The 24,141-nt window shown below is 41.8% G+C and overlaps 1 protein-coding gene and 1 long non-coding RNA gene across 2 annotated transcripts; one reads left to right on the plus strand and one right to left on the minus strand.

Moving 5' to 3' along the window:
- Positions 1 to 2,021: 2,021 nt before the first annotated feature.
- Positions 2,022 to 13,076, minus strand: LOC135543519 (mucin-5AC-like). The gene is made up of 4 exons (XM_064970890.1): positions 13,007 to 13,076; positions 2,670 to 2,917; positions 2,294 to 2,477; positions 2,022 to 2,206 (listed from the first exon to the last, which is right to left on the minus strand). Exons 1-4 carry the CDS (start codon positions 13,074 to 13,076, stop codon positions 2,022 to 2,024), a joined length of 687 nt encoding a protein of 228 aa, XP_064826962.1.
- A 3,887-nt stretch (positions 13,077 to 16,963) lies between these two features.
- Positions 16,964 to 22,304, plus strand: LOC135550157 (uncharacterized). Its single transcript, XR_010457079.1, has 2 exons — positions 16,964 to 17,409; positions 17,965 to 22,304. It is a non-coding gene; the product is annotated as an uncharacterized LOC135550157 (long non-coding RNA).
- Positions 22,305 to 24,141: the final 1,837 nt, after the last annotated feature.

Raw genomic sequence — 24,141 nt, forward strand, 5'->3', positions numbered from 1 at the left:
CTTCCTCCTCTACAGCGCTGCTGGACTGTCCCGCCTGTTTAGCGCAGCCAGAGCCTTTCTCCTCTCTTGCGCTGCCGGAGTCTTCCGCGCTGCCGGAGTCTCCCGCCTGTTCAGCGCTGCCGGAGCCTTTCTCCTCTCCTGCGCTGCCGGAGTCTCCCGCCTGTTCAGCGCAGCCAGAACCTTCCTCCTCTACAGCGCTGCTGGAGTCTCCTGCCTGTTCAGCGCAGCCAGAGCTGCCAGCCTGCATGGAGCAGCCAGAGCTGCCAGCCTGCATGGAGCAGCCAGAGCTGCCAGTCTGCATGGAGCAGCCAGAGCTGCCAGTCTGCATGGAGCAGCCAGAGCTGCCAGCCTGCATGGAGCAGCCAGAGCTGCCAGCCTGCATGGAGCAGCCAGAGCTGCCAGCCTGCATGGAGCAGCCAGAGCTGCCAGCCTGCATGGAGCAGCCAGGGCTGCCAGCCTGCATGGAGCAGCCAGAGCTGCCAGCCTGCATGGAGCAGCCAGAGCTGCCAGTCTGCATGGAGCAGCCAGAACTGTCAGTCTGCATGGAGCAGCCAGAGCTGTCAGTCTGCATGGAGCAGCCAGAGCTGTCAGTCTGCATGGAGCAGCCAGAGCTGTCAGACTGCATGGAGCAGCCAGAGATGTCAGTCTGCATGGAGCAGCCAGAGCTGCCAGTCTGCATGGAGCAGCCAGAGCTGTCAGTCTGCAAGGAGCTGCCAGCCTGCATGGAGCAGCCTAAGCTGTCAGTCTGCATGGAGCAGCCAGAGCTGCCAGTCTGCAAGGAGCTGTCAGTCAGCATGAAGCAGCCAGAGCTGCCAGTCAGCATGAAGCAGCCAGAGCTGCCAGTCAGCATGGAGCAGACAGAGCCGTCAGTCTGCCAGGATCCGCCAGTCAACCAGACTCTTCCAGACCAGCCAGTCAGCCAGACTCTTCCAGATCTGCCAGTCAGCCAGACTCTTCCAGATCTGCCAGTCAGCCAGATCTGCCAGTCAGCCAGACTCTTCCAGACCTGCCAGTAGGCCAGACTCTTCCAGATCCGCCAGTCAGCCAGACTCTTCCAGATCCGCCAGTCAGCCAGACTCTTCCAGATCCGCCAGTCAGCCAGACTCTTCCAGATCCGCCAGTCAGCCAGGATCTGCCAGAACCGCCAGCCAGCCAGGATCTGCCAGATCCAACTACCTGGCTGAGCTTTCTCTCAGTGCTGGGCTTCCTCTCAGTGCTGGGCTTCCTCTCAGTGCTGGGCTTCCTCTCACTCCCGAGCTTCCCCTCAGTGCTGAGCTGCCCCTCAGTCCCGAGCTGCCCCTCAGTCCCGAGCTGCCCCTCAGTCCCGAGCTGCCCCTCAGTTCCGAGCTGCCCCTCAGTCCAGTGGGGTTCTGGGTGAGGACTACTAGGCCATGGTCGGCGGAGAGGGTGGACTATCCTAGGACGCGAGGAGGGGGGACTAAGACATTTATAGAGTGGGGTCCACATCCCGCGCCGGAGCCGCCACCATGGACAGACGCCCACCCGGAACCTCCCTATTGTTTTGATGTGCGTCCGGGAGTCCGCACCTTAGGGGGGGAGGGGGTTCTGTCACGCCCTGGTGGAAATATATTATGTTTATCTTCATTTATTTGGTCAGGCCAGGGTGTGACATGGGTTATTGTGGTGTGTTTTTGTCTTGGGGTTTTGTGGGGTGTCTAGCGTAGTCTATGGCTGCCTAAGGCGGTTCTCAATCAGAGTCAGGTGATTATCGTTGTCTCTGATTGGGAACCATATTTAGGCAGCCATATTCTTTGGGTGATTGTTCCTGTCTCTGTATTTGTAGTCACAAGACAGGCTGTATAGTTTTTCACGTTTCCGTCTGTTGTTTTTGTACATTTCAGTTATTTCATGTCTAGTCATTTTTCTTCAATAAACATGAGTAACCACCACGCTGCATTTTGGTCCGCTCCTCCTTCAACAGAAGAACGTCGTTACACTGAGATTATTCTGATTGAGAGGTTATCGATACTACAGAGGAGATTTATTGTGAATACTAATTACTACTTACTTGCTTTGAATGAGATGACAAATGGGTGGATCGCAGCCTGGTGGTTGTGTTGGCGTCGGCTCTGGTGGTGGTGGTGTGCACTGGCAACATGCCATTGGTGTGCCATGTCTGGACAAGATGAATCGATAGTTCCATTTTGCAAGCGGCAGTCATCTGTCCGGTTGTTGTCACATGAACCTGAATAAGATTGAAAACCATCGTTAGACAATGAGACATCATGGGGTAATCATGGCAACAGAGTGACCATAAAACACCTGTACTTACCACACTGTCCCTCAGTGTTGCCACTGAACTTGTCCCAGGGCAGGTATATGCTAAACATAAGACCAGTGAAAGACACCTTGGCATTAATTGCTGGTATGACTAAAAGGGTCTCAATTCCGTTGTCTGTGATGCGGAAGTCCTTGGTCTCATATGCCGGGATGATGCGTTGCTGGTTTACATAAATCTAAGACAAAAATATTAAGAGATGGACAAAATGGTTACAATAATTCAATATTTGTATACCTATTAGTATTCTAGAACTGTCTCCCATATCTAATACATAGAGGAAGCTAAGCTAATCAAAAAGCTAATCCTTCTTAAATGAAAAACGAATGAAAATGTCTTGAACATACAGTATCTGAGATATTTTAATTACCAGACATGTGAAAACTCCATCAACGTCCTTCTTGGTCATGAATATCTTGTAAGATTGGTAATAAATTGTCAGAGACTGAGGGCAGGAAAGTCCATCTGGGGCATCACAATAGTAATTGTCGATTACCACACTGAAATTGTACTTTGGCAGGATTTCTTTGACCAAGACGTAAGAACAATTTCCTTGGAAGCCATAGTATGTTCCATCAAAGGTGACATAGTGAGGGTCTCCCCAACCATAGCAGATACCTTAGTAAGAAGAGAACAATTAGCATTTAAAAAGACACAGATGTGGAATTAATTAATAGTCCTGTGCTGAAATGTTTCAAAAAAAATAGATACATTTACTGCTGGTAACTACAGTATTAGAGCACTCTAACATCAGTTGTTTTAAATTGTTTTGTCAATCTTCCATACAAACCCATTAAAATCATAGAAATATAGATAATAGAACAGCCATTCCTATTTAAGTTAAAATAGTATTACAACACTGTTTGCAAGGTTTTAAACTATAACATACTCAACCGTTTACCTTTTCCAGTGCTGAAGACATGGATGTCTCATGGTAAGATGGGGTATGCAAAATGGGTCAACTTTGAGCACTTCTATCTCCACTTTCTGACCATTTCTACCATGTGCAAATATCTATGCAAAGTTATGTTCAAATCAAAAGGGGTGCTGACAAAAAGTGAATGAAATCAAATGGAACGACCCAGAACCGAGGTTCAAAATGAGTGTGTTTTGGCATGAAAACCCCCTTTTGGATTCATTATACACCCATTAAAACTGTGAATGAACGGAATATATTGTTGAAAGCTGTGTTCCGGTTGTAAAGCATCACTTGATTCATGATTTGAAAATGCAATTGTCACTGAGCTATTCATGAATTTCACACAAGGGTTAGGAAGATTCTACTTAAACTGTATCCCCAACTAGACCTTTTGCCAAGATTATTAAGGATATTGATACCATCTTGTAATTTAAACATACAGTCATATCCTTGAAAGTAAATGATAGCAGGTTCTTTTTAGGTACTCGTAAGCATGTACATAGGTAGCTAATAACAGTTTTGTTATTTAGTAGATGCTCTTATCCAGAGTGACTTACAGTTACTGCATTCATCTTAAGATAGCTCAGTGGGACAACCACATACAGTTGAAGTCGGAAATTTACATACAGCTTAGCCAAATACATTTAAACTCAGATTTTCACAATTACTGACATTTAAAATCCCAGTCTTAGGTCAGTTAGGATCACCACTTTATGTTAAGAATGTGAAATGTCAGAATAATAGTAGAGCGAATTATTTATTTCAGCTTATATTTCTTTCATCACAATTCCAGTGGGTCAGAAGTTTACATACACTCAATTAGTATTTGGTAGCATTGCCTTTAAAGTGTTTAACTTGGGTCAAATGTCTTTCAGGTTATGTCGATATAGGACTCATTTTACTGTGGAAATAGATGCTTTTATACCTGTTTCCTCCAGCATCTTCAAAATGGGCTTTGCTGTTGTTCTGAGATTAATTTGCACTTTTCGCACCAAAGTACGCTCATCTCTAGGAGATAGAACGCGTCTCCTTCCTGAGCGGTATGACGGCTGCGTCATCCCATGGTGTTTATACTTGCATGCTATTGTTTGTACAGATGAATGTGGCACCTTCAGGTGTTCTCCCAAGGATGAACCAGACTTGTGGAGGTCTCCATTTTTTTTCTGAGGTCTTGGCTGATTTCTTTTGATGTCAAGCAAAGAGGCACTGAATTTGAAGGTAGGCCTTGAAATACATCCACAAGTACACCTCCACTTGACTCAAATGATGTCAAATAGCCTATCAGAAGCTTCTAAAGCCATGACATAATTTTCTGGAATTTTCTAAGCTGTTTAAAGGCACAGTCAACTTAGTGTATGTAAACCTCTGGCCCACTGGAATTGTGGTACAGTGAATTACAAGTGAAATAATCTGTCTGTAAACAATTGTTGGAAAAATTACTTATGGTATGCCCTATGTCCTAACCGACTTGCCAAAACTATAGTTTGTGGAGAAATTTGTGGAGTGATTGAAAAACGAGTTTTAATGACAACCTAAGTGTATGTAAACCTTCAACTTCAACTTCAACTGTATCACAGGCATAGAAAGTACATCAATAACGTAGCTATCAGTGAAGAAGTACTTGGACTGGGCTAAGCGGGAGCTGCCCTCCCGTAGGGGTGGGAGGGCCAAGAGAGTGCTTGGGTTGGGGTGTAGGGTTTGAGCATAGCCTGAAGGTAGGGAAGGGCAGTTCCTCTTGCTGTTCTGTAGGTAAGCACCATGGTCATGTAGTGGAGGAGCGGGGTGACATGAGAGAACTTGGGAAGGTTGAAAACCAGGCGTGCTGCAGTGTTCTGGGTAAGTTGCAGGGGTTTGATGGTGTCACGGATTCCTCTGGAACTTTCATTGGCCCCTATTCCCACTGATTGTATTTGTATGTACAGTGGGGCAAAAAAGTATTTAGTCAGCCACCAATTGTGCAAGTTCTCCCACTTAAAAATATGAGAGAGGCCTGTAATATTCATCATAGGTACACTTCAACTATGACAGACAAAATGAGGAAAAAAAATCCAGAAAATCACATTGTAGGATTTTTTATGAATTTATTTGCAAATTATGGTGGAAAATAAGTATTTGGTCAATAACAAACAAGCAAGATTTCTGGCTCTCACAGACCTGTAACGTCTTCTTTAAGAGGCTCCTCTGTCCTCCACTCGTTACCTGTATTAATGGCACCTGTTTTAACTTGATATCAGTATAAAAGACACCTCTCCACAACCTCAAACAGTCACACTCCAAACTCCACTATGGCCAAGACCAAAGAGCTGTCAAAGGACACCAGAAACAAAATTGTAGACCTGCACCAGGCTGGGAAGACTGAATCTGCAATAGGTAAGCAGCTTGGTTTGAAGAAATCAACTGTGGGAGCAATTATTATGAAATGGAAGACATACAAGACCACTGATAATCTCCCTCGATCTGGGGCTCCACGCAAGATCTCACCCCGTGGGTTCAAAATGATCACAAGAACGGTGAGCAAAAATCTGACATCCAAGTTGAGACATCTGCCAGGCACGCAGAGATGCGTGCCGCCACCTGGGTGTCAGAAGTGGGAAGGAGAAAAGTAGTTGAGTTTCATCTACATAGCAATGAGAGACCATGTGAGGATATGATGGATCCGAGTGACTTGGGAGTATAGAGATTAGAGGAGAGGGCCTAGAACTGAGTCCTGGGGGACACCAGTAGCAGAGTACGTGGTGCAAACACAGATCCTCTCCACGTCACCTGGTAGGAGAGGCCAACCAGGTAGGATGTAATCCTAGAGTGTGCAGAGCCTGAGACCCACAACTTTGAGAGGGTAGAGAGGAGGATCTGATGGTTCATGGTGTTGAAGGCAGCAGATAGATCTAGCAGGATGAGAACAGAGGAGAGAGAGTCAGCTTTGGCAGTGTGGAGAGCCTCCATGACACAGAGAAGAGCAGTCTTGGTTGAGTGACTGACTGTTTAGGGTCAAGAAGATTGTTCTGAGAGAGATAACGAGAAAGTTGATCAGAGACAGCACACTCGTGTGTTTTGAAGCGAAAAGAAAGAAGGGATACAGGTCTATAATTTTTTACATCAGATGAGTTGAGTGTTGGTTTCATGAGGAGGGGAGCAACTCTGTCCATCTTGAAGTCAGAGGGGTAGAATGAGTTGATGAGGGAAGAGAGGAATGGGAGAAGGCCTACAAAAAGTATGTTTCTTGTGCAACTTTGCTTTTTATTAAACAATATTGCCGTTATTATGGCTAACACATGACTTATAATGTGTGAATAGGAAAACACTTAAACAAAGCCTAATATGTGGCTAATAAGACACAATAAAGCATTTTAGCTACTTATATACACACATATAAACTAACAACTAGTGGTTTATACTGTATGTGTAGCCTACCTTAAAGTAAAGTGTTACCAAATAAATCAGTTTGTATATTATACCCGTATTCATGTTTAACACCACAATAAGAATAATACGTAATTACTCCAAAACATATAGCAAAATAATTGGTTTTAGTCATTAGCGCACAGTGCCATGGAGACTACACACTAGAAGGGCCATACACACCTGGACACAACAACCAGAGAGCTCTATGCTGTGTATCCCTATGGCAAATAATGAACTTAATAATAATTTTGGGTCATTGGTACAGATATCCAGGACTGTACATATACCATACATCAAAGTTAGTTGGGTCATAGTTGAAGCAAGAAAAATACCGGAACTGGGTCAAATACATGTGTCAAATACTTGAGGTGACTAGATTAACTTGCCTGTTGTAATGTTACTAATGGAATAGTCCCAACAGTGCAACCGAGGCTTGGCCAAACCTGCACATCGGAAATTCAGGATTTTAAAACTTGATGTTAGATGGTTCTTCACCCTGAAAGTAGTCTATGGGCCAGGAGAAAATGTATTTCATGCTTTGGTTTTCTTTAGACAGCCACTACAAACTTCAGCGAACTTTAGCCACCACTAGATAACAATCAATGGAAGGGACATGTGTGAGGCACATGGGGATGTGTGAAACTTACTCCTCAGCCTGAAGTGTCCCCACTTGCACTAACAAATATCTAGCTTTTCTTTTTGTCCTAGACTTGGCACTCCGGTACCGCTTGCCATGGGTAGTAGAGAGAACAGTCTATGACTGGGGTGGCTGGGTTCTCTGACAATTTTTAGGGCCTTCCTCTGACACAGCCTGGTGTAGAGGTCCTGGATGGCAGGGAGCTTAGCCCCAGTGATGTACTGGGCCAAACGCACTACCCTCTGTCATCGTCAGGGCCGCAAGGCAGATGTCCTGGGTTTGAGCCTCAATGTGAGCCAAATCACCTTTTAGTGACATCAAACCAAATATGATGATTATTTCAGTTTATTTGACTGTGACATTTTGACAATTGCATACATGCCCCCATCAGTTCTAGCAGTGGCTAAAGTTAGCTGACATTTATAGTGGCTGTTAAGATAATGATTTACAGTTTCTCCTAGCCCATGGGCTACTATTAGGATGAGGAGCCATCTAACAACAAGCTGTAATATCCTGAATTTCCCCTTTAATAAAGCCTGTCTTGCTGTAGGTACTGTATTGCAGCTTTCAATTCATCTTGAAATTATTTACAAATGTTAATTTAATCAACAGGAAGAAATGTCAGCCCATCTAGCCATATAAGACCAGAGAAATTGGACTCTGCACTGATGCCCTAACCTCTTAGTTGAATGGTGTAGCAATTTAATCATCCCTTGGTTTGTTAATCACTTGAAAAAATTGCCAATAAATGGTCATTCCCACTTCATTCACTGCCAGTCCTTAGACTCACCAGCTTATATATTTAGGCCGGCCATTGCAATTGTTGCACTGCCAAAATGTGTCAGCATACAGCACTTCCAAGAACAGGATCTGGAGCCAGGCACTCATGAATACATGTCCATTTAATAAAGTTGCATTTGATGTCATTGATGTGATAGAATTATCATTTGAAACTAATAATTTGATGGGGGACCTCCCTGATATGTAGGTCAGTAGGCCACATCTGATCATTTATCACTCCAGTGTTAATCTGCAAAATTGTAATTATTCGCCTACCTCCTCATGCCTTTTGCACACAATGTATATAGACTCTCTTTTCTTTCTACTGTGTTATTGACTTGTTAATTGTTTACTCCATGTGTAACTCTGTGTTGTCTGTTCACACTGCTATGATTTATCTTGGCCAGGTCGCAGTTGCAAATGAGAACTTGTTCTCAACTAGCCTACCTGGTTAAATAAAGGTGAAATAAAAATAAATAGATAAAAATATATTCAGCCATGAGTTATATCAGAACAAGAGCAGTGCAAAGGAGAATCGCTTTGTCAGTCTTACAGAGACTCAATCAATCCTGCTGTAAAACAAAAATATATACATAATGTACACTAATATTTGTATTTACTTGTGCAGTGAAGGTAAAATGTTTAATTTGGCTCTATACTCCAGCACTTTGGATGTGAGATCAAATGTTGTATATGAGGCAACAGTACAGAATGTCAACTTTATTTGAGGGTATTTTCATACGTATCTGTTTTACAGAAATGAAAGCACTTCATTTTCCCTGATCAGCAATGTTTCCCTCTCCACAACGTGTCGATATTCTGCACACAGAGCTATTCATTTTACAGTTTAAAACACATAGGTCTGTGTTTAGAACTCCGTGGGGGGAGTGGGGATCTCTTTCTGGGAGGAGATTGTCAGAGTGCATTGCGTGTCACTGAGAGCCAGACAAACTTGGGCATTAGTCTTATGTCTTTTTTGTAACCAAGCAGACAAAACAATATGTAGCCATAACTCAGCAAAGTGCAGTAGCTACAGTACATACTGTACATTTGGTGTGACGTAATGATGTGGACAGCTGAAAAAAAGCACAAAAATACAAGTGGAGCTTTTCATTCCCACTTTAGATGTTAATGCGGTTACCTAAATTAGCTCTGGGCAAATTAATTAATAATACTATACAAGGCTTTGTTAATCTCCCAAGATGTAACAATATTCTTCAAATGTTAGTTTTTCTAAGAGTTTTTCCTATATGTACTTGAAACTATAAAGAATTTAGAAACCTCAAAAAAGTGTTTGATGAATTGTGGAATGTTCGTTCATCAGTTCGTACTTTGGGTTCGATCACCATTGACAAGGTACTGGTTCAAAAGCCCTACCCACCTCTAGATACACAGGTGGAGCGGCTGCCCGCAGGGAGTGTCAGGAAGCAGTGACTCAGATGTGTTGCAACTGTTCTGGACAGAAGACCTTATGTGGTGAAACACATATACGTCTATTTGCGTATGCAATTACACAGTCTCCGCTGGATGTCCATACTTCAATATTTGTCAGACCTTTTCTTCAGCAAATATTTGTAGCTCATTGGTGCCCTCCAATTTACACATAAATTACACTTGGTGAGCCCCACCCCCAAAAAACGTATAATCTCTCACACTAATACTAGCATACAACCACTTTGCCAAAATGAGTCTAAGGGTAAGGGTCATTTGGCTGAGACCTCATGCAATGAGGGTCAAAACCTCTGCCTCAATTGTATGTGGCTGCATTTACATACGTACAGTACGGTACAACAACAGTCTGTTGAAAAAAAAAAAAGTCAAATATGTCTCATTGCTACAATGAACTATCTTGATTCTCATATTGATGGTTGGATATGTTGAATTTGCATGTTGCTGGGATTCTCTCTCTCAAGCTCAGTTGGGACAACATCAGGTAACAGCATTACCAAACAATGATAAACTCCTTCAACCAAGTCATATTGGACATGAGATATGATAGACAGAACAAACATGTAAAATGCAACATGAAACAATTTCAAAGATTTTACATTTACATTTACATTTAAGTCATTTAGCAGACACTCTTATCCAGAGCGACTTACAAATTGGTGAATTCACCTTCTGACATCCAGTGGAACAGCCACTTTACAATAGTGCATCTAAATCATTTAAGGGGGGTGAGAAGGATTACTTATCCTATCCTAGGTATTCCTTGAAGAGGTGGGGTTTCAGGTGTCTCCGGAAGGTGGTGATTGACTCCGCTGTCCTGGCGTCGTGAGGGAGTTTGTTCCACCATTGGGGGGCCAGAGCAGCGAACAGTTTTGACTGGGCTGAGCGGGAACTGTACTTCCTCAGTGGTAGGGAGGCGAGCAGGCCAGAGGTGGATGAACGCAGTGCCCTTGTTTGGGTGTAGGGCCTGATCAGAGCCTGGAGGTACTGCGGTGCCGTTCCCCTCACAGCTCCGTAGGCAAGCACCATGGTCTTGTAGCGGATGCGAGCTTCAACTGGAAGCCAGTGGAGAGAGCGGAGGAGCGGGGTGACGTGAGAGAACTTGGGAAGGTTGAACACCAGACGGGCTGCGGCGTTCTGGATGAGTTGTAGGGGTTTAATGGCACAGGCAGGGAGCCCAGCCAACAGCGAGTTGCAGTAATCCAGACGGGAGATGACATTTTACTGAGTTATAGTTCATATAAGGAAATCAATCAATTGAAATAAATTCATTAAGCCTCAGGATCTCATCACGGTATCTCTGCGCATTCAAATTTCCATCGATAACATGCAATTGTGTTTGTTGTCCGTAGCTTATGTTTGCCCTTACCATGACCCCACCGCCACCATGGGGCACTCTGTTTACAACATTGAGCAAACCGCTCTCCCACATGACATTATACACACTGTCTGCCATCTGTACAGTTGAAACCAGGATTCATTCATGAAGAGCACACTTCTCCAATGTGCCAGAGGCACTCGAAAGTGAGCATTTGCCCACTGAAGTCGGCTACAATGTCGAACTGAAGTCAGGTCAAGACCCTGGTGAGAACATTGAGCACACAGATGAGCTTCCCTGAGACGGTTTCTAACAGTTTGTGCAGAAATTCTTCAGTTGTGCAAATCCAGTTTCATCAGCTGTCTGCAGTGGCTGGTCTTCGACGATCCCACATATGAAGAAGCCGCATGTGAAGGTCCTGGGCTGGCGTGGTCACTCGTGGTCTGCGGTTGTGAGGCCGGTTGGATGTACTGCCAATTTTTCTAAAACAATGTTGGAGGTGGCTTATGGTAGAGAAATCAACATTAAATTAGCTGCCAACAGCTCTGGCAGACATTCCTGCAGTCAGCATGCCAATTGCAGGCTCCCTCAAAAATTGAGACATCTGTGGCATTGTGTTGTGTGACAAAACAGCACGTTTTAGAGAGGCCTTTAATTGGCCCCAGCACAAGGTGCACCTGTATAATGATCATGCTGTTTAATCAGCTTCTTGATATGCCACCTGTCAGGTGGATGGATTATCTTGGCAAAGGAGAAATGCTCCAATTCTCAGATCTTTTATTTCAGGACCAAAACTTCAAATGTGTTTATATTTTTGTTCAGAATATTTGCAGTGCATCAGTGCAACAATCACCCCCAGTTTACATTTGGCTCATTCATCCACCCTCCTCTACCCTGTAACTATTTCCCAGGTCGTTGCTGTAAATGAGAATGTGTTCAGTCAATTTTCCAGGTAAAATAAGGGTTAAAAAGATATTTTTTTATAACATTTTAATAACTGCCTGGCGTTTTGAATACATAGTCATTTCAAAATAACTGCATCTTGCCTGCCTTATTGGTCAACCGATTGGATCAGTTAGCTGACAAGGTCCATGCACATTAGCAGGACAGTAATATGGTGTGTATTTTGTCATGATGTAACAGCTTACAGTAACATGCTTATACGGGGATTTCTTCATCACCATGAAGAAAAACAATGCACAATACAGTAATTGAGTACGCTGACACATCAAGTGGTTTGTGATGATATGATGTGGCTCAGTTGGTAGAGCATGGTGCTTGCAATGCTATGGGTTTGGGTTCGACCCCCACAGGGAACCAGTATGAAAAAGTATACTCTCATTGCTCTGGATAAAAGGCGGTCAATCTGATATCTGCAGTGGCCATACAGCATTTACTGGGATACGGCCTCTGCAGAAGTCAGAGCTGTTGTCAAGGAAGTGAGTGTGTATTTATACTGGACCTCCCACCTCCACCTACCATCAAGCAATCATGTCTATATGGAGCCCTCCGTATTGTAACATTTGGTTGGAGCTCAGCAATGCAGTAAGTAGCTCAGTAAGAAGCTTAGTATGACCTCTGCATGTCTCCAAATGCTGGTAACCACTCATATACAAATACATTTGTGATTTTAAAAAAAACTAAAGTAGTGCACTAGGCCATTACTAGTCCTGTATTAGCAAATGAATATAGACGTCTGTAGGCGGGCAAAACAAATATAATCTGCATGGCAGCCTCCCCCAAAGTTGTATCCATAGTTTCAGCGTTTGGCTTCCATGTTTTAAAAGCTCTCAATTTTGGTGGATTACCTATACTGAACAAAAATATAAGATGCAACAAGTCTTGGCCCCATGTTTCATAAGCTGAAATAAAGTATCCCATAAATGTTCCACATTCAAAAAACATTTCTCAAAATGTAGGCACAAATTTGTTTACATCCCTGTTTGTGTGCATTTCTCCTTTGCCAAGATAATCCATCCACCTGACAGGTGTGGCATATCAAGAAGTATACCTACTGCTGGGGACAATAAAGTCACACTAAAATGTGCAGTTGTCACACAATGCCACAGACGTCTACAGTTTGGATAGTGTGCAATTGGCATGCTGACTGCAGGGGTATCCATCAGAGCTGTTGCCAGCGAATTGAATGTTCACTTCAACTATAAGCCACCTCCAATGTCGTTTTAGAGAATTTGGCAGTACGTCCAACCGGCCTCACAACCGCAGAACCCATGTAACTACGCAAGTCTAGGACCTCCACATCCAGGATCATCTGAGACCAGCTACCCGGACAGCTGATGAAACTGGGTTTGCACAACCAAAGTTCTGAACAAACTGTCAGAAACGGTCTCAGATAAGCTTGTGTGCTCGTCATCCTCACCAGGGTCTTGACCTGAATGCAGTTCAGTGTTGTAACCGATGTCGGTTGGCAAATGCTCACCTGCGATGGCCACTGGTACACTGAAGAAATGTGCTCGTCAAGGATGAATCCCGGTGGTTTGCTGATATCAACATTGTGAACAGAGTGCCCCATGGTGGAGGCGGGGTTATGGTTTGGGCAGACAAACTATGGCCAACAAACACAATTGTGTGTTATCGATGGCAATTTGAATGCACAGAGCTACCGTGACGAGATCCTGAGGCCCATTGTCCTGCCATTCATCCGCCGCTATCACCTCATGTTTCAGCATGATAATGCATGGACCATTGAACACGTTTGGGACGCTCTGGATCGACATGTACGACAGCATGTTCCAGTTCCTGCAATTTCGCACAGCCATTGACAAGGCGTGGGACAACATTGCACAGGCCACAACCAACAGCCTGATCAACTCATTGCGAAAGAGATGTGCCGCGCTGCATGAGGCAAATGGTGTTCACGCCAGATACTGACTGGGATTCTGATCCAAGCCCTACTTTTTTTTAGAGGTATCAGTGACCAAAAACAGATGTATTTCTCTATTACCAGTCAAGTTAAATCCATAGACTAGGGCCTAATGAAGTCATTTCAATTGACTGGTTTCGTTACATGAACTGTATCTCAGTAAAATCTTTGAAATTGTTGCATGTTGCATTTATATTTTTGTTCAGTGGAATTTACCGCATGATATCACCATTGAAGGCCAAAACTCCATCCCACCAAAACAGGCTGAAATTTCAGGTGGTCTTTTTAAACCGCTCTTAAACTAAAAGGGCATCATAATTTTCACAATTTCGGTATTATTCCAAACTCATAATGAGGAAATATACACTGAGTGTACAAAATATTAGCGACACCTGCTCTTTCCATGACCGACTGACCAGGTGAATCCAGGAGAAAACTTTGATCACTTAATAGTTGTTACAGGATTTTTATCAATAATGACTAATTATGTATACGTTTCAATCAGGACTGACTAATCAGAATACTATTATGTTACTGTATAGATGTATGAATTTTACTGCCTTTGTACCACGGTGGGAGAAGAGACAGTTCGAAAACTAATGACGTCATTTTCAGTTTATAACCTGTGGTAAACTGTATCGTGTTCAGTACTCTCGAGAATAAACACTACTGATTGATTTTGAGACTGGTCTTGTGGGAGCAAGATGTACATATAGTGAGAAACATAATACTGTACCACAAGAGAAATATACACTTAGAGTGCATTTGCCATTCTGGTAAAATGCATTGTCTATTGTATAGGACAGGAAACCAAAGTAAGGCCATGAGAGCATAGGACAGCTGCACATACCAAGGTCAGAGGGACACACAAAGGAGGGGGTCAGCCAAATGACCAACGGATGGACTATAGACATAGGGCATATATTTTTAGGACATGAAGAGAAGAGACACATAGCCTACTAGTCCTAATAAGGACAGACATACCAAAGAACACACCAAGCTAAACTTAAGGGGCCCATAGGGTAAGATGGGCATGTATTATTTTTGGGACATGAAGAGGTCCTGTCACCATTATAACTTAACTGAAAGCAGATATGGGCGTTATTGGGCGTGAACAAGCAGGATGCACAGATTGGGATATAAATGGTGGCATATGAACTGAGAGAAGTAACTTCATTTACATGTGGGATGGACTCATATGTTGCATGTATATAAAAACAGAGCCAGAGCTCTGGAAAAGTGTGTGTTCCGCAGACCATCTAGGCTTCTGATATGTTTGTATTAAAAGCCTATATTGAATTCACACGTTCTTGTAAGTGTTATATTTTGTAACGATCCTCCACGACAACTTGGCGAGCTAGCCAGGAGAGACAGGGACCACGGAGTGACGTTCCGGGCTGATGACGGTTTCTTTTGACAATCTTGCAAACAAAAGGTGGCCGCCTAACTATAAAAAGGCAAGCATGTTCTTACATAGTTAAAATGTTTGTATAGATTGCTTCAGAGATCCCGTCTCAGTGAGAGGGGCGTCACATAGGTCTCTTTAAAATTCCTAAACCCAGTAGAATGCTAAGAACATTTTAATTCAATGAATTGCATGCGTGTGTGATTTTGGAGGTTATTAAATATATATTTGCATTTGTAAGGACTAAGTATGGGGAGACGGGTAGACCTTGCTGGAGTCAGGCATTTAGCGGAGGGGGTTTGCACTCGTTCTGGTCGGACCGTTCGAACGGACCCACGTGTCTGGTTTGATTGGGAGGAGTTGTTCCGTCTGATTCTACTTGACCAGACTCGACTATCTCAGGATCTGTTTTGGGATGTGCGTAAACACAGCCCAATCAACCTGAGCGAGCGACCTGTGTTGGGTGTGTGTGAGTCGGACTGCCCCTCTCACCAAGCCATTCATTTGGGGACCTTGTGTGGTTTGACTAGGTGCGGTTGTTTGCGCTCTCTGGCTGAGCTGCCTGGCGTGGGGCAGCTGCTGCCTGCTCCTAGGGTCATAAACGTATCAAAAAATAAGTAGAAAAATCCACGAATACCACCCTTTAAGAAGAAGATTAGAAAGGTGTATTCACGGTTACCGCCTTTAAGAAGAAAGAGGGACTGCTCAGGTGAATAGATAGGGAGCGGAAGAACTCTGACCCGATTTGGCTGGGTTCAACTTCTAAATAAATCCTATTGGATAATACCGGCTTATGTAGAGGAAGTAAATTAAGTCAGTAGGTAAGAAACTATAGGTTGTTTTAGGTAAAACGAAGGGTGTATGTGAAAAAAGAAACTGAATGAATGGAAATAAAATGCATGAATGAGAATTCTCTGTGGTGAAAGGAAGAAGAACAGGTTGTGTGCGTCGTGCCAGATGATGTCCAGAGGAGGGATGGCGGAGTCTTTCTGTGACAGGCAGGGTAATAAATTAAGGGGAGGCACTCTTAACTATTGCTAGACAAAGGGAATGAAATCAATAAACATTGGGCAAAAGGTAAAAATAAGGATAAAACATTGACGTGATAATGTGTTAAACAACCATTGTAAAAAATACAATGGGTGTTAAAAAGAGGTATTAAACAAGGCACGGGTAGTATATAACGGATGCAAAGTAGGAAGAAAGAATTTAAAAATACAGATAAACTAAATTGTACTTTATAAATCTAGGCGGTCTAGAATAAAGTGACAAAACTGCATGAGACACCAAAATAGAAGTCTAGAACACATATTAAAAATATCACGAGCCCTGTAACAAAATGGGAGGAATACAGCAGGCGACAGAGGCTACAGTTTAAAAATAGCCTGAAAGACAGGAGAGACTGTTTCACTAAAACCACGAATCAGGAATTAAACAGTAAAATAGGCTAAGAGAGAAAATAGCAAGCAAATAAATAAAGAGATAAGTGTAGACATTATAAATAGCTGAATTAGAAGGAAAAATATATTAAATGGGATTTAATACACTGAATAAAGTAATAGAATAAGCAAACTAATAAAATGATGATATCATTACTATCTGTGAAAGGGAAAACAGTGATATTTGAGGTACTGTACTAGAATAAGACATGAAGTCTTCTGTAGTATTCAGTAATACAGTTGAAGACATTATAGAGTAGGCTTTAATAGGAGGTATTAAGTGCTGTAACTAATTAATTATTATCTGGGAAAGTGGGTAGCCCTACATTGGGAAATAGTTAATAAAAAGGGAGTGTTTAGGAAAAATAAATAAATAAAGTGGCATGGAAACCAACAGACTGTTTCTCCCCAGCATACAGAGATAGCGGAATTTAATAAAGCCATGGAGTCGCTGAAAGAAGCGCACGTGAATTATACCAAACTTGGTTTGAACATGAAAGGGCAAACTGGATAATGGAGGACAACATTACCCGGTAAACAGGAAAAATAAAATAAACAATTCAGGGAGGCAATTAGGAATTGGAACATTCACATAAAACCATAAAAAGAAGCGTTGTGATGTCAACATTCTATCATCAGAAAATACATGAAGATGGGGGACAGATATGATTCTGCTTGCCCTCGCAGACGTGCGAGTGGTTAGCAGAGCTATAGAGAACATCTCAGCGTAAGAAAATGGCTCCCAGTTTTAGATGTGGAGCTAATTGGTATGGGAAGAATGAGTGTAAGATGACGCTGGAACTTAGTGCGGTAGCAGAGAATGCCGCTATACAGGAGTTTGCATCTTTTTCAAAAGAGCAACAACTAATCGTTTGAGGTTAGTAAGAATGGAATATTCACCAAGCGGTGTATAGTCTCTGATCGATCAATAAGTGGTTCATAGAGAGTACAGTTTATATGTGGTAAAATACATACTAGATCACGTTTTACCTAACCTCTAGTAAAGTACCGATGGGATTTACTAATAGTCCCATGTGGCATCTTTTTGCATTGAAACAATAGTCTCAGTGGTGATAAAAATACGTGGAGAATTTGTTATTAGCGTCAAAAGACGGAAAATAAACGTATATGAGAAATCACCACCTAAGTAATTGGAGAAAAAGCTAAATGTAATATATTGGTGTTTCAATTTCTAAGAGTAAGATACAGATAACCAACCAGGAAGAAACTATGCGTTCTGGGCATGGCTAAACTTTTCTCGCATGTTCCGAAAAACGTAAGGCGTTTTCAGTTTTGTTAGACAGTCTATACCGTCATTCTCTGAAACTGCTAAGACGCTTATAGAATGAAATCAATATATAAGTAATACTATTGGCTTGCTGATTAAAAGGTAACATTGTGAATATTAACGAAATGTACATTTCTTTTCCAGAAAAAAGGGGTTTCATTTTCTCTGGTCAAAATGTCATTGGAGACTGCGGTACTGAGGAAAGCAGTTAGAGATATTCGGCCACTTTAAAAGTATCTGGATAAGGCTATAACTGGAGTTCCGGATAAGTAAGGCCAGTTCCTGTGTGTTCTTGACCTATGGTACACTAGTAGGTATACACCTTATACCGTGAATGAATATGCAATAGTGGATTTATTTTGGAAGGATTTTTTTTCAATTCAGTTTCAAAATCTTAAATTGACTAGTTACTCAAATAGGTTTATTTTTTTTTATTTAATATGGGTTCATAGGAGAAATTATCAGTTCCCTGGGGTTATGGTCTTTGGGTAAATACAAATGTGCTTTGTTCATTCTGAGTATAAAAGGCAAATATATGTTAAAAGGATAACAGTTACTCCAAATGGTTTATTGGAGTGGGGGTCTCTGCGAGGGTTATGTTGATAACTACATAATCTGTAACTAGTCTGAGAGATCGCCAGTAGAATAAGGGAGTTATCATGGAAGGTGACGTCAGAATGCTTTAATGCATGGGAGAGATTATCACCACAACAAGTGTGTGTGAAACTCAAACCTACCCTACTGGCTGAATAGTGAGGAACAACTGTCTGATGACCTGTGAACTGTATCTAAAATAGACATGCTGGAATGATATGTGCTGGGAGAAGAAAGAGTAAAGGGGATTGGGGTAATGACCTTTTATTACCAGGCCACTCATGACAGAAAAACAGAGACAAAAGGGCACATTGGAAAATAGATATTACTGGTACTAAAAGTTTAGTATAATGTTAATGATGTGTATTGAATTGAGAAGGTCAAATTTGAGTTAAAGTAAGCACTAAGGACTGTTATCCTGAATATTGGGTTGGACAATTTATAAACAACATTTAGTTAGGATTTGGATATAGGACTGTTTAAATTTACTAGGCCTAGGGAAGCTAATCCTGAGACAGGGTGATTGACAGAACTTAGAATATTAAAGGTTTTTGTTTCTTTTGTTTTACAATGTAATTGGAATGATATAATTGAATAAAAGGTATAGTCTTGTGCGATAACACCCAAGGATGAAGAAGAGAGAGACCAACATAACATGGGCATAGAACGAAACGGATGGACGTTTTCCCCAGGTTTAATTACATTAAATAGTGGTAATTTAATTGCAAATATGCAATGATTATAATTTATTTACTATTTTTTTCTTGTTTGGTCAATTTATTTTTGTTTTGAGGAAAATAAAGTGTGTATATTGTTCCTGAGGAGGGACTGAAACATTCTCAAATCATTTTTTGTCAATTTAAGTATGTATCAAACTATGGAAGGAAATTAGGAGTAGTGACGTATGTGTTATGGGTTAGAAAAACTACCTACATTGGGGGCTCATACATGAAGGTTATGGTAGCGGTGGGGTGTTATTTCTAGAAACAATGTATATTAATAGACAAGAACTCACAGAAAAGGACAGTTGGCCTTGTAAAAATATAGGGATAATTCTAAAAGTAAATAGAACATTACACATACCTAGATTATGGTAAAAGTAATAAGTAGTGGCATTTTGAACACTAGAGCAAAGGTTTAAGAAACTTATGATTTAGTTTTGTTAGGATATTCTTCCAACTGGAAGACACTTGTAGGGACCATAATTTGGCTATCATTATAAATATTTGTGGCAGGAGGCCAGGTATTTGAGACAGAATGTTTACATAGGGAGTTATTTAAAAATTAAGATTTAGTGATCTTGCTATAAGAAGAAAGGAAATAACCCATGTGTTAGTGTGTATGTCCTCAGGAAAATAACAGCACCTAAGAGGCCAGATGAAAGGGCATTGGCTGAATTCTGGAGACTGAGTGTACATCAAGATACACCAGGCTGGGGGTATACTTCTTACAGCACCTGTAGTGGTAAAGATCATCATGTCTTTCTTTGGTGGGTGCATAAGTCCCACAAGAAGTAAAGTCCAGCTGAATAATGGGTGAGCTTAAACACCATGACAGAGGACATGGAACCAGAGAAAGAGAGACTAGATTCCACTGTAGACATAGTGGGTTGAGTTTGGGGGCTACGTGTTTTATTTGTTAATGCATCATGTAAAAAGGGATAGATGTTAGGGTAGTTGTACTCTAAACAAGTTGAAGGCATTGATGTGAAGGCATATACAGTGTTGAATTACTTCAAGAAGAAATAATGTTTATTAAGGTTATGCATATATGCTTATCAGTTGAAATCGAGCAAGAAAGGAAGAAAGTTTCCTTTCTTGCTCTAAGTAAAAAATGACATGATTTGGGAACACCTCTCAGAACCTGGGGCCGAAAGGGGAAGACTGGGTGGAAGCATGAGGAAGCTTTTTAGGGCTTTTCTTTTTGTGGAGTCCAGCAGAAAAGTATCCTGGAGGCATAGAGTCAAGTGAAGAGAGAGTGGGAATTGTCATGGTCTCAGATTTCAGTTTTCATGAATATATTCATGCATAACACATAATTGTCAATAGTGTTATGTTGTCTTTTGCTTTCCAAGTCTTATGTTTAGGAAACCAGATGGAGAAGGGTTCGCCAGCTTCAGCTGGAATGTCAGTTTGTTGTGTGATGAGTGATGGAAGTAAGAGGATGTATGGTGTAATCATAGAACAGAGGCCTTAAGTCTCTAAGTCTGAATGCCTCACAGAAAGAAGGCAGAAACCCGAACCAGGACGAGAGGTTCCATGTTTGATGATCCAAGGGGACCAGTAGGACCTCTCCCAGTGATACCAGGAGATCTAGTCTACGTTCGAGTGTTCCGGAGGAAGTGGGATCAACCGAGGAGAGAAGGACCCTAACGGGTGGCTGCAGCATCAAACACGGCCGTCCAAGTGAAAGGAAGCAAGATGTGGTACCATCTGAATCACTGCACCCGAGTCCCAACAGAAAGGACACAACCATATAGAGATGAGGACACAGAGGCTGCTGATTCACCAGGAGGGACCCCGGAGGGAGCAGGAACAGCGAAAGCAATCGAGACGCCAGGGAGGAGCCAAGAGAACAGCAGACCAAGTGAAATACGACAGGTGCAATACAGGTGCATTGCCTAATGCACCCAGAAGAAGACGAAGGAGAGATAACAATGGAGAGAGAACCTGTGAACAACCAGAATTCACTCGTGGGGCCAGAGAGTCCAGGGATGGGAGGGAGTAGCATGCCTGCTACTCTTGATGACATACCTGTTGTGGCAGACCTCTTTGACAGAAGCCTTCCACAGTGGGACCCCGAAGTACCACCTGCAGAATGGGAACATCTTCCCTAAAATTGACACCCTTCCAGATGGAAGTCCAGCCCGGCCTGAGGAGGGAGTCTCAGGGGAGGAAAGGCCTCACAAGGAACAGAAGGAGACCCCACAAAGAGGAGGAAAAGTTCCGCAAGCTGAAAAAAAAGGGGGATTTCCGCACAATTGACTTTTCAGCTCTTAAATGGTCTCCATAAACAGACACTTGAAGTTAGAACCATGGAAAAACAATGACATTGACATAACAGAAGTAACAGTGAACGCTAGTATAGAAACAGACTCACGCACAATCAAGATGTAGGGTGGAAACAGGAAGAGAAGAGACATAACTGAAACAGGAGAACAGAAGACAATCTCAATCAAAAGGATCAAACCCTTACCGGAGATTGGACTCTGTGGATGGACACATCATCAAAACGAAGGGAGAAGTCATTTGGGACCCAAAAGGATGTGACCTGACATTAACCAAAGAAGTAGACGAGTGGGTGCTCATCATGAACAAGATTGAACCAGTAGAAGGTGAGGAACATATAGTTGAAATAACAAGAACAGTGACCAAAGGGAGTAGCACCACGGTCATTAAGATTGCTCTAAACAGGAAGAGCCTGTGACAACTAAGATAACATCAACTGCCCTTACCAAGCAGTCCACTGTACCCACAAAGAAACCTGAAGCATCAGAACCAGGAGGGTTCTTTACTAACATTTGGAACTTTTTGACAAACTCTAATGATATACCTCAAGACAAAAACATTGCAAAAGTGACATATATATCTCAGACACAGAACCACTCAAGGACACCACACGAGAAGAAGTAGTGAAGAACGGAGTGGTACGAATTGGTTAAGTATACAGCAAACAAACATAGGATGGACAATTGTATTTTTGTGTAGCAAATCACCTTTGATCTTTTGATAGTGCCTGAACTTTCAATATTTGAAGAATGTGTTAAATGTAAAATGTTCAATGTATTCAGAGAAAATACTACATTCCTTTGTTTATCAGAATGCAGTTTGGCACAAGGTAACACTAAAAGCAGAAGTGAATTAAATAAAAATATGTTGGGAGAACATGAATGTGCAACATAAGAACTGAATGATCCTCATAATGACGGGTTTACTATTGTAACAAGAAAAGAAAAAAGATTAATGTTTCTACAGCTATGGAGTTAAACTCTGGGAGTATTGACCATCATTACAATTCAACAACTAGTACTGAAATAAAGTCCACATGAGGAGGAGAGGGAAGCCAAAATCTAGAGGATTGGGATAAAAGCCAAATCTATAAACAAGAGGTTCCAAGGAGAGAGGGAAACCTAAAATAGTGGCGTGAGATAAAGATATTAGTGTACTTTAAAAGCCCTCCGACACAATCTGATATAAGATGTTACCTAGGGATTTACAACCCCTGGGCTTATAGTTGTATAGGTAAGACCTAATATCTGATTCAACAGTTTCCAAAAAGGAGAAAACACAAATAGAAATCCATACACAGATTGTAATCATTAGAGACACACACATAGTCAGGCAGTAGAACAGCCAGTGACTAGGTAATGGTAAAAAGCACATACATAGGTTATAGAAATATATATACACATAGATAGTGATAAGTACGAACATTGCTACTAGGAGCGGCAATGATTTATTAACCATTGGTAGTAAATCGTCAAAGGAGGTCCCAAAATTAACAGGAGATGAGAAATATATACAGGAAGATGATAAGAGGAACACCTATTTTAGCCAGACATGGAGGAGTAAGTACGAATTTGGTGAACGTTTAAATAAAGAAAAACTGGAATCAATGATTAAACAAATAAATAGGGTTAGTGGAGACAAGACAGAAACAACGGGCAGAGGGGCTAAATACAGCTAGGATATGGTTAGCCGAGGAAGAGAGCTGAGAACAAAGGAAAAGTGAGGCGCCCAGTCTGACTCAGACAAAAGAGGATGAACCCTGAATAGAAACTGGTACCGCTAAAATAGTCAGGAAGGGTTTAAATTAACAATGACTATTGAAAGCTAAGCTTAATCAGAATATTATTGATTCAGGGTAAATATCTATGCTTAAAACAAAACTGCTCCTCCCTACACATCACAGAACTAAATTGTGTTCATCACATATTCCACTATTAGTCAAGTTTCATTCAACATTGTGTACAAGCATAGGACTAGCCCTGAAACTCGGCTCCTTTCCTGAACCATCATTCAACTACTGTGTGAAGAGTACTCGCTAGAGGCCAAGAGATAATAAACCACTATGTGCTGCAGGAAAGATTTCTGTTTTACCATCAAGGATACGTTTAGGGTCCTATACCCCATTTACCAAAAACAAGAATACATTCGTAATTCTGAGAATCATTGAAACCATCAACATGTCCAGAGTTTGTAATTGAATGTTTTGTTTAACACGCCGACCACCTATATTATGAGCATAAAAGTGCCCTCTCTGGCATATAGAAGAAACTGGGTTATGCATACCTAATGGCTGCATGTATTATATATTGCACTCTACCAATTCAATTGCAAAAATATAAAAGAATCTGGTGAATGTTCTGATGGTACACCATCAACAACCTAAAACCTTAGCCAACTGTGTAAATAGCCTATTAACCAATGAAATAAATAATACATAGTTCCAGCCATTGTTCTAGAAGGGATCCGTAGTGGTGATACCGGTATGCTTGTATAATCATAGATTACATAACAGGTGGTTCTCATCCTGATTGGTTAAAACAGTAATCCAGCCAGTGTCGTTTGTACAAAAAAAAAAAACAACAAAAAAAAATTGTTCATTGGATACAAAACATGTTCTAGAGACATACTAGATACCAAATACCCCCTGATTTGGGACAGATAACTTTGGTTGGACACACAATTGTATGCATATCTGAATATAATGACAGCACTTCATTCC

Source organism: Oncorhynchus masou, chromosome 1, assembly GCF_036934945.1.
Source record: "Oncorhynchus masou masou isolate Uvic2021 chromosome 1, UVic_Omas_1.1, whole genome shotgun sequence".
In the NCBI taxonomy this organism is placed as follows: Eukaryota; Metazoa; Chordata; class Actinopteri; order Salmoniformes; family Salmonidae; genus Oncorhynchus; species Oncorhynchus masou.

Excerpts from the sequence above, each read along its gene's own strand:
- LOC135543519 (XM_064970890.1), bottom strand. The coding sequence starts at position 13,076 with ATGATCCTGGATGTGGAGGTCCTAGACTTGCGTAGTTACATGGGTTCT. Across the intron at positions 2,478-2,669 it reads ATGGAGTTTTCACATGTCTG|ATTTATGTAAACCAGCAACG; the intron begins GTAATTAAAATA and ends TTTTTGTCTTAG. Across the intron at positions 2,207-2,293 it reads CAACACTGAGGGACAGTGTG|GTTCATGTGACAACAACCGG; the intron begins GTAAGTACAGGT and ends AATCTTATTCAG.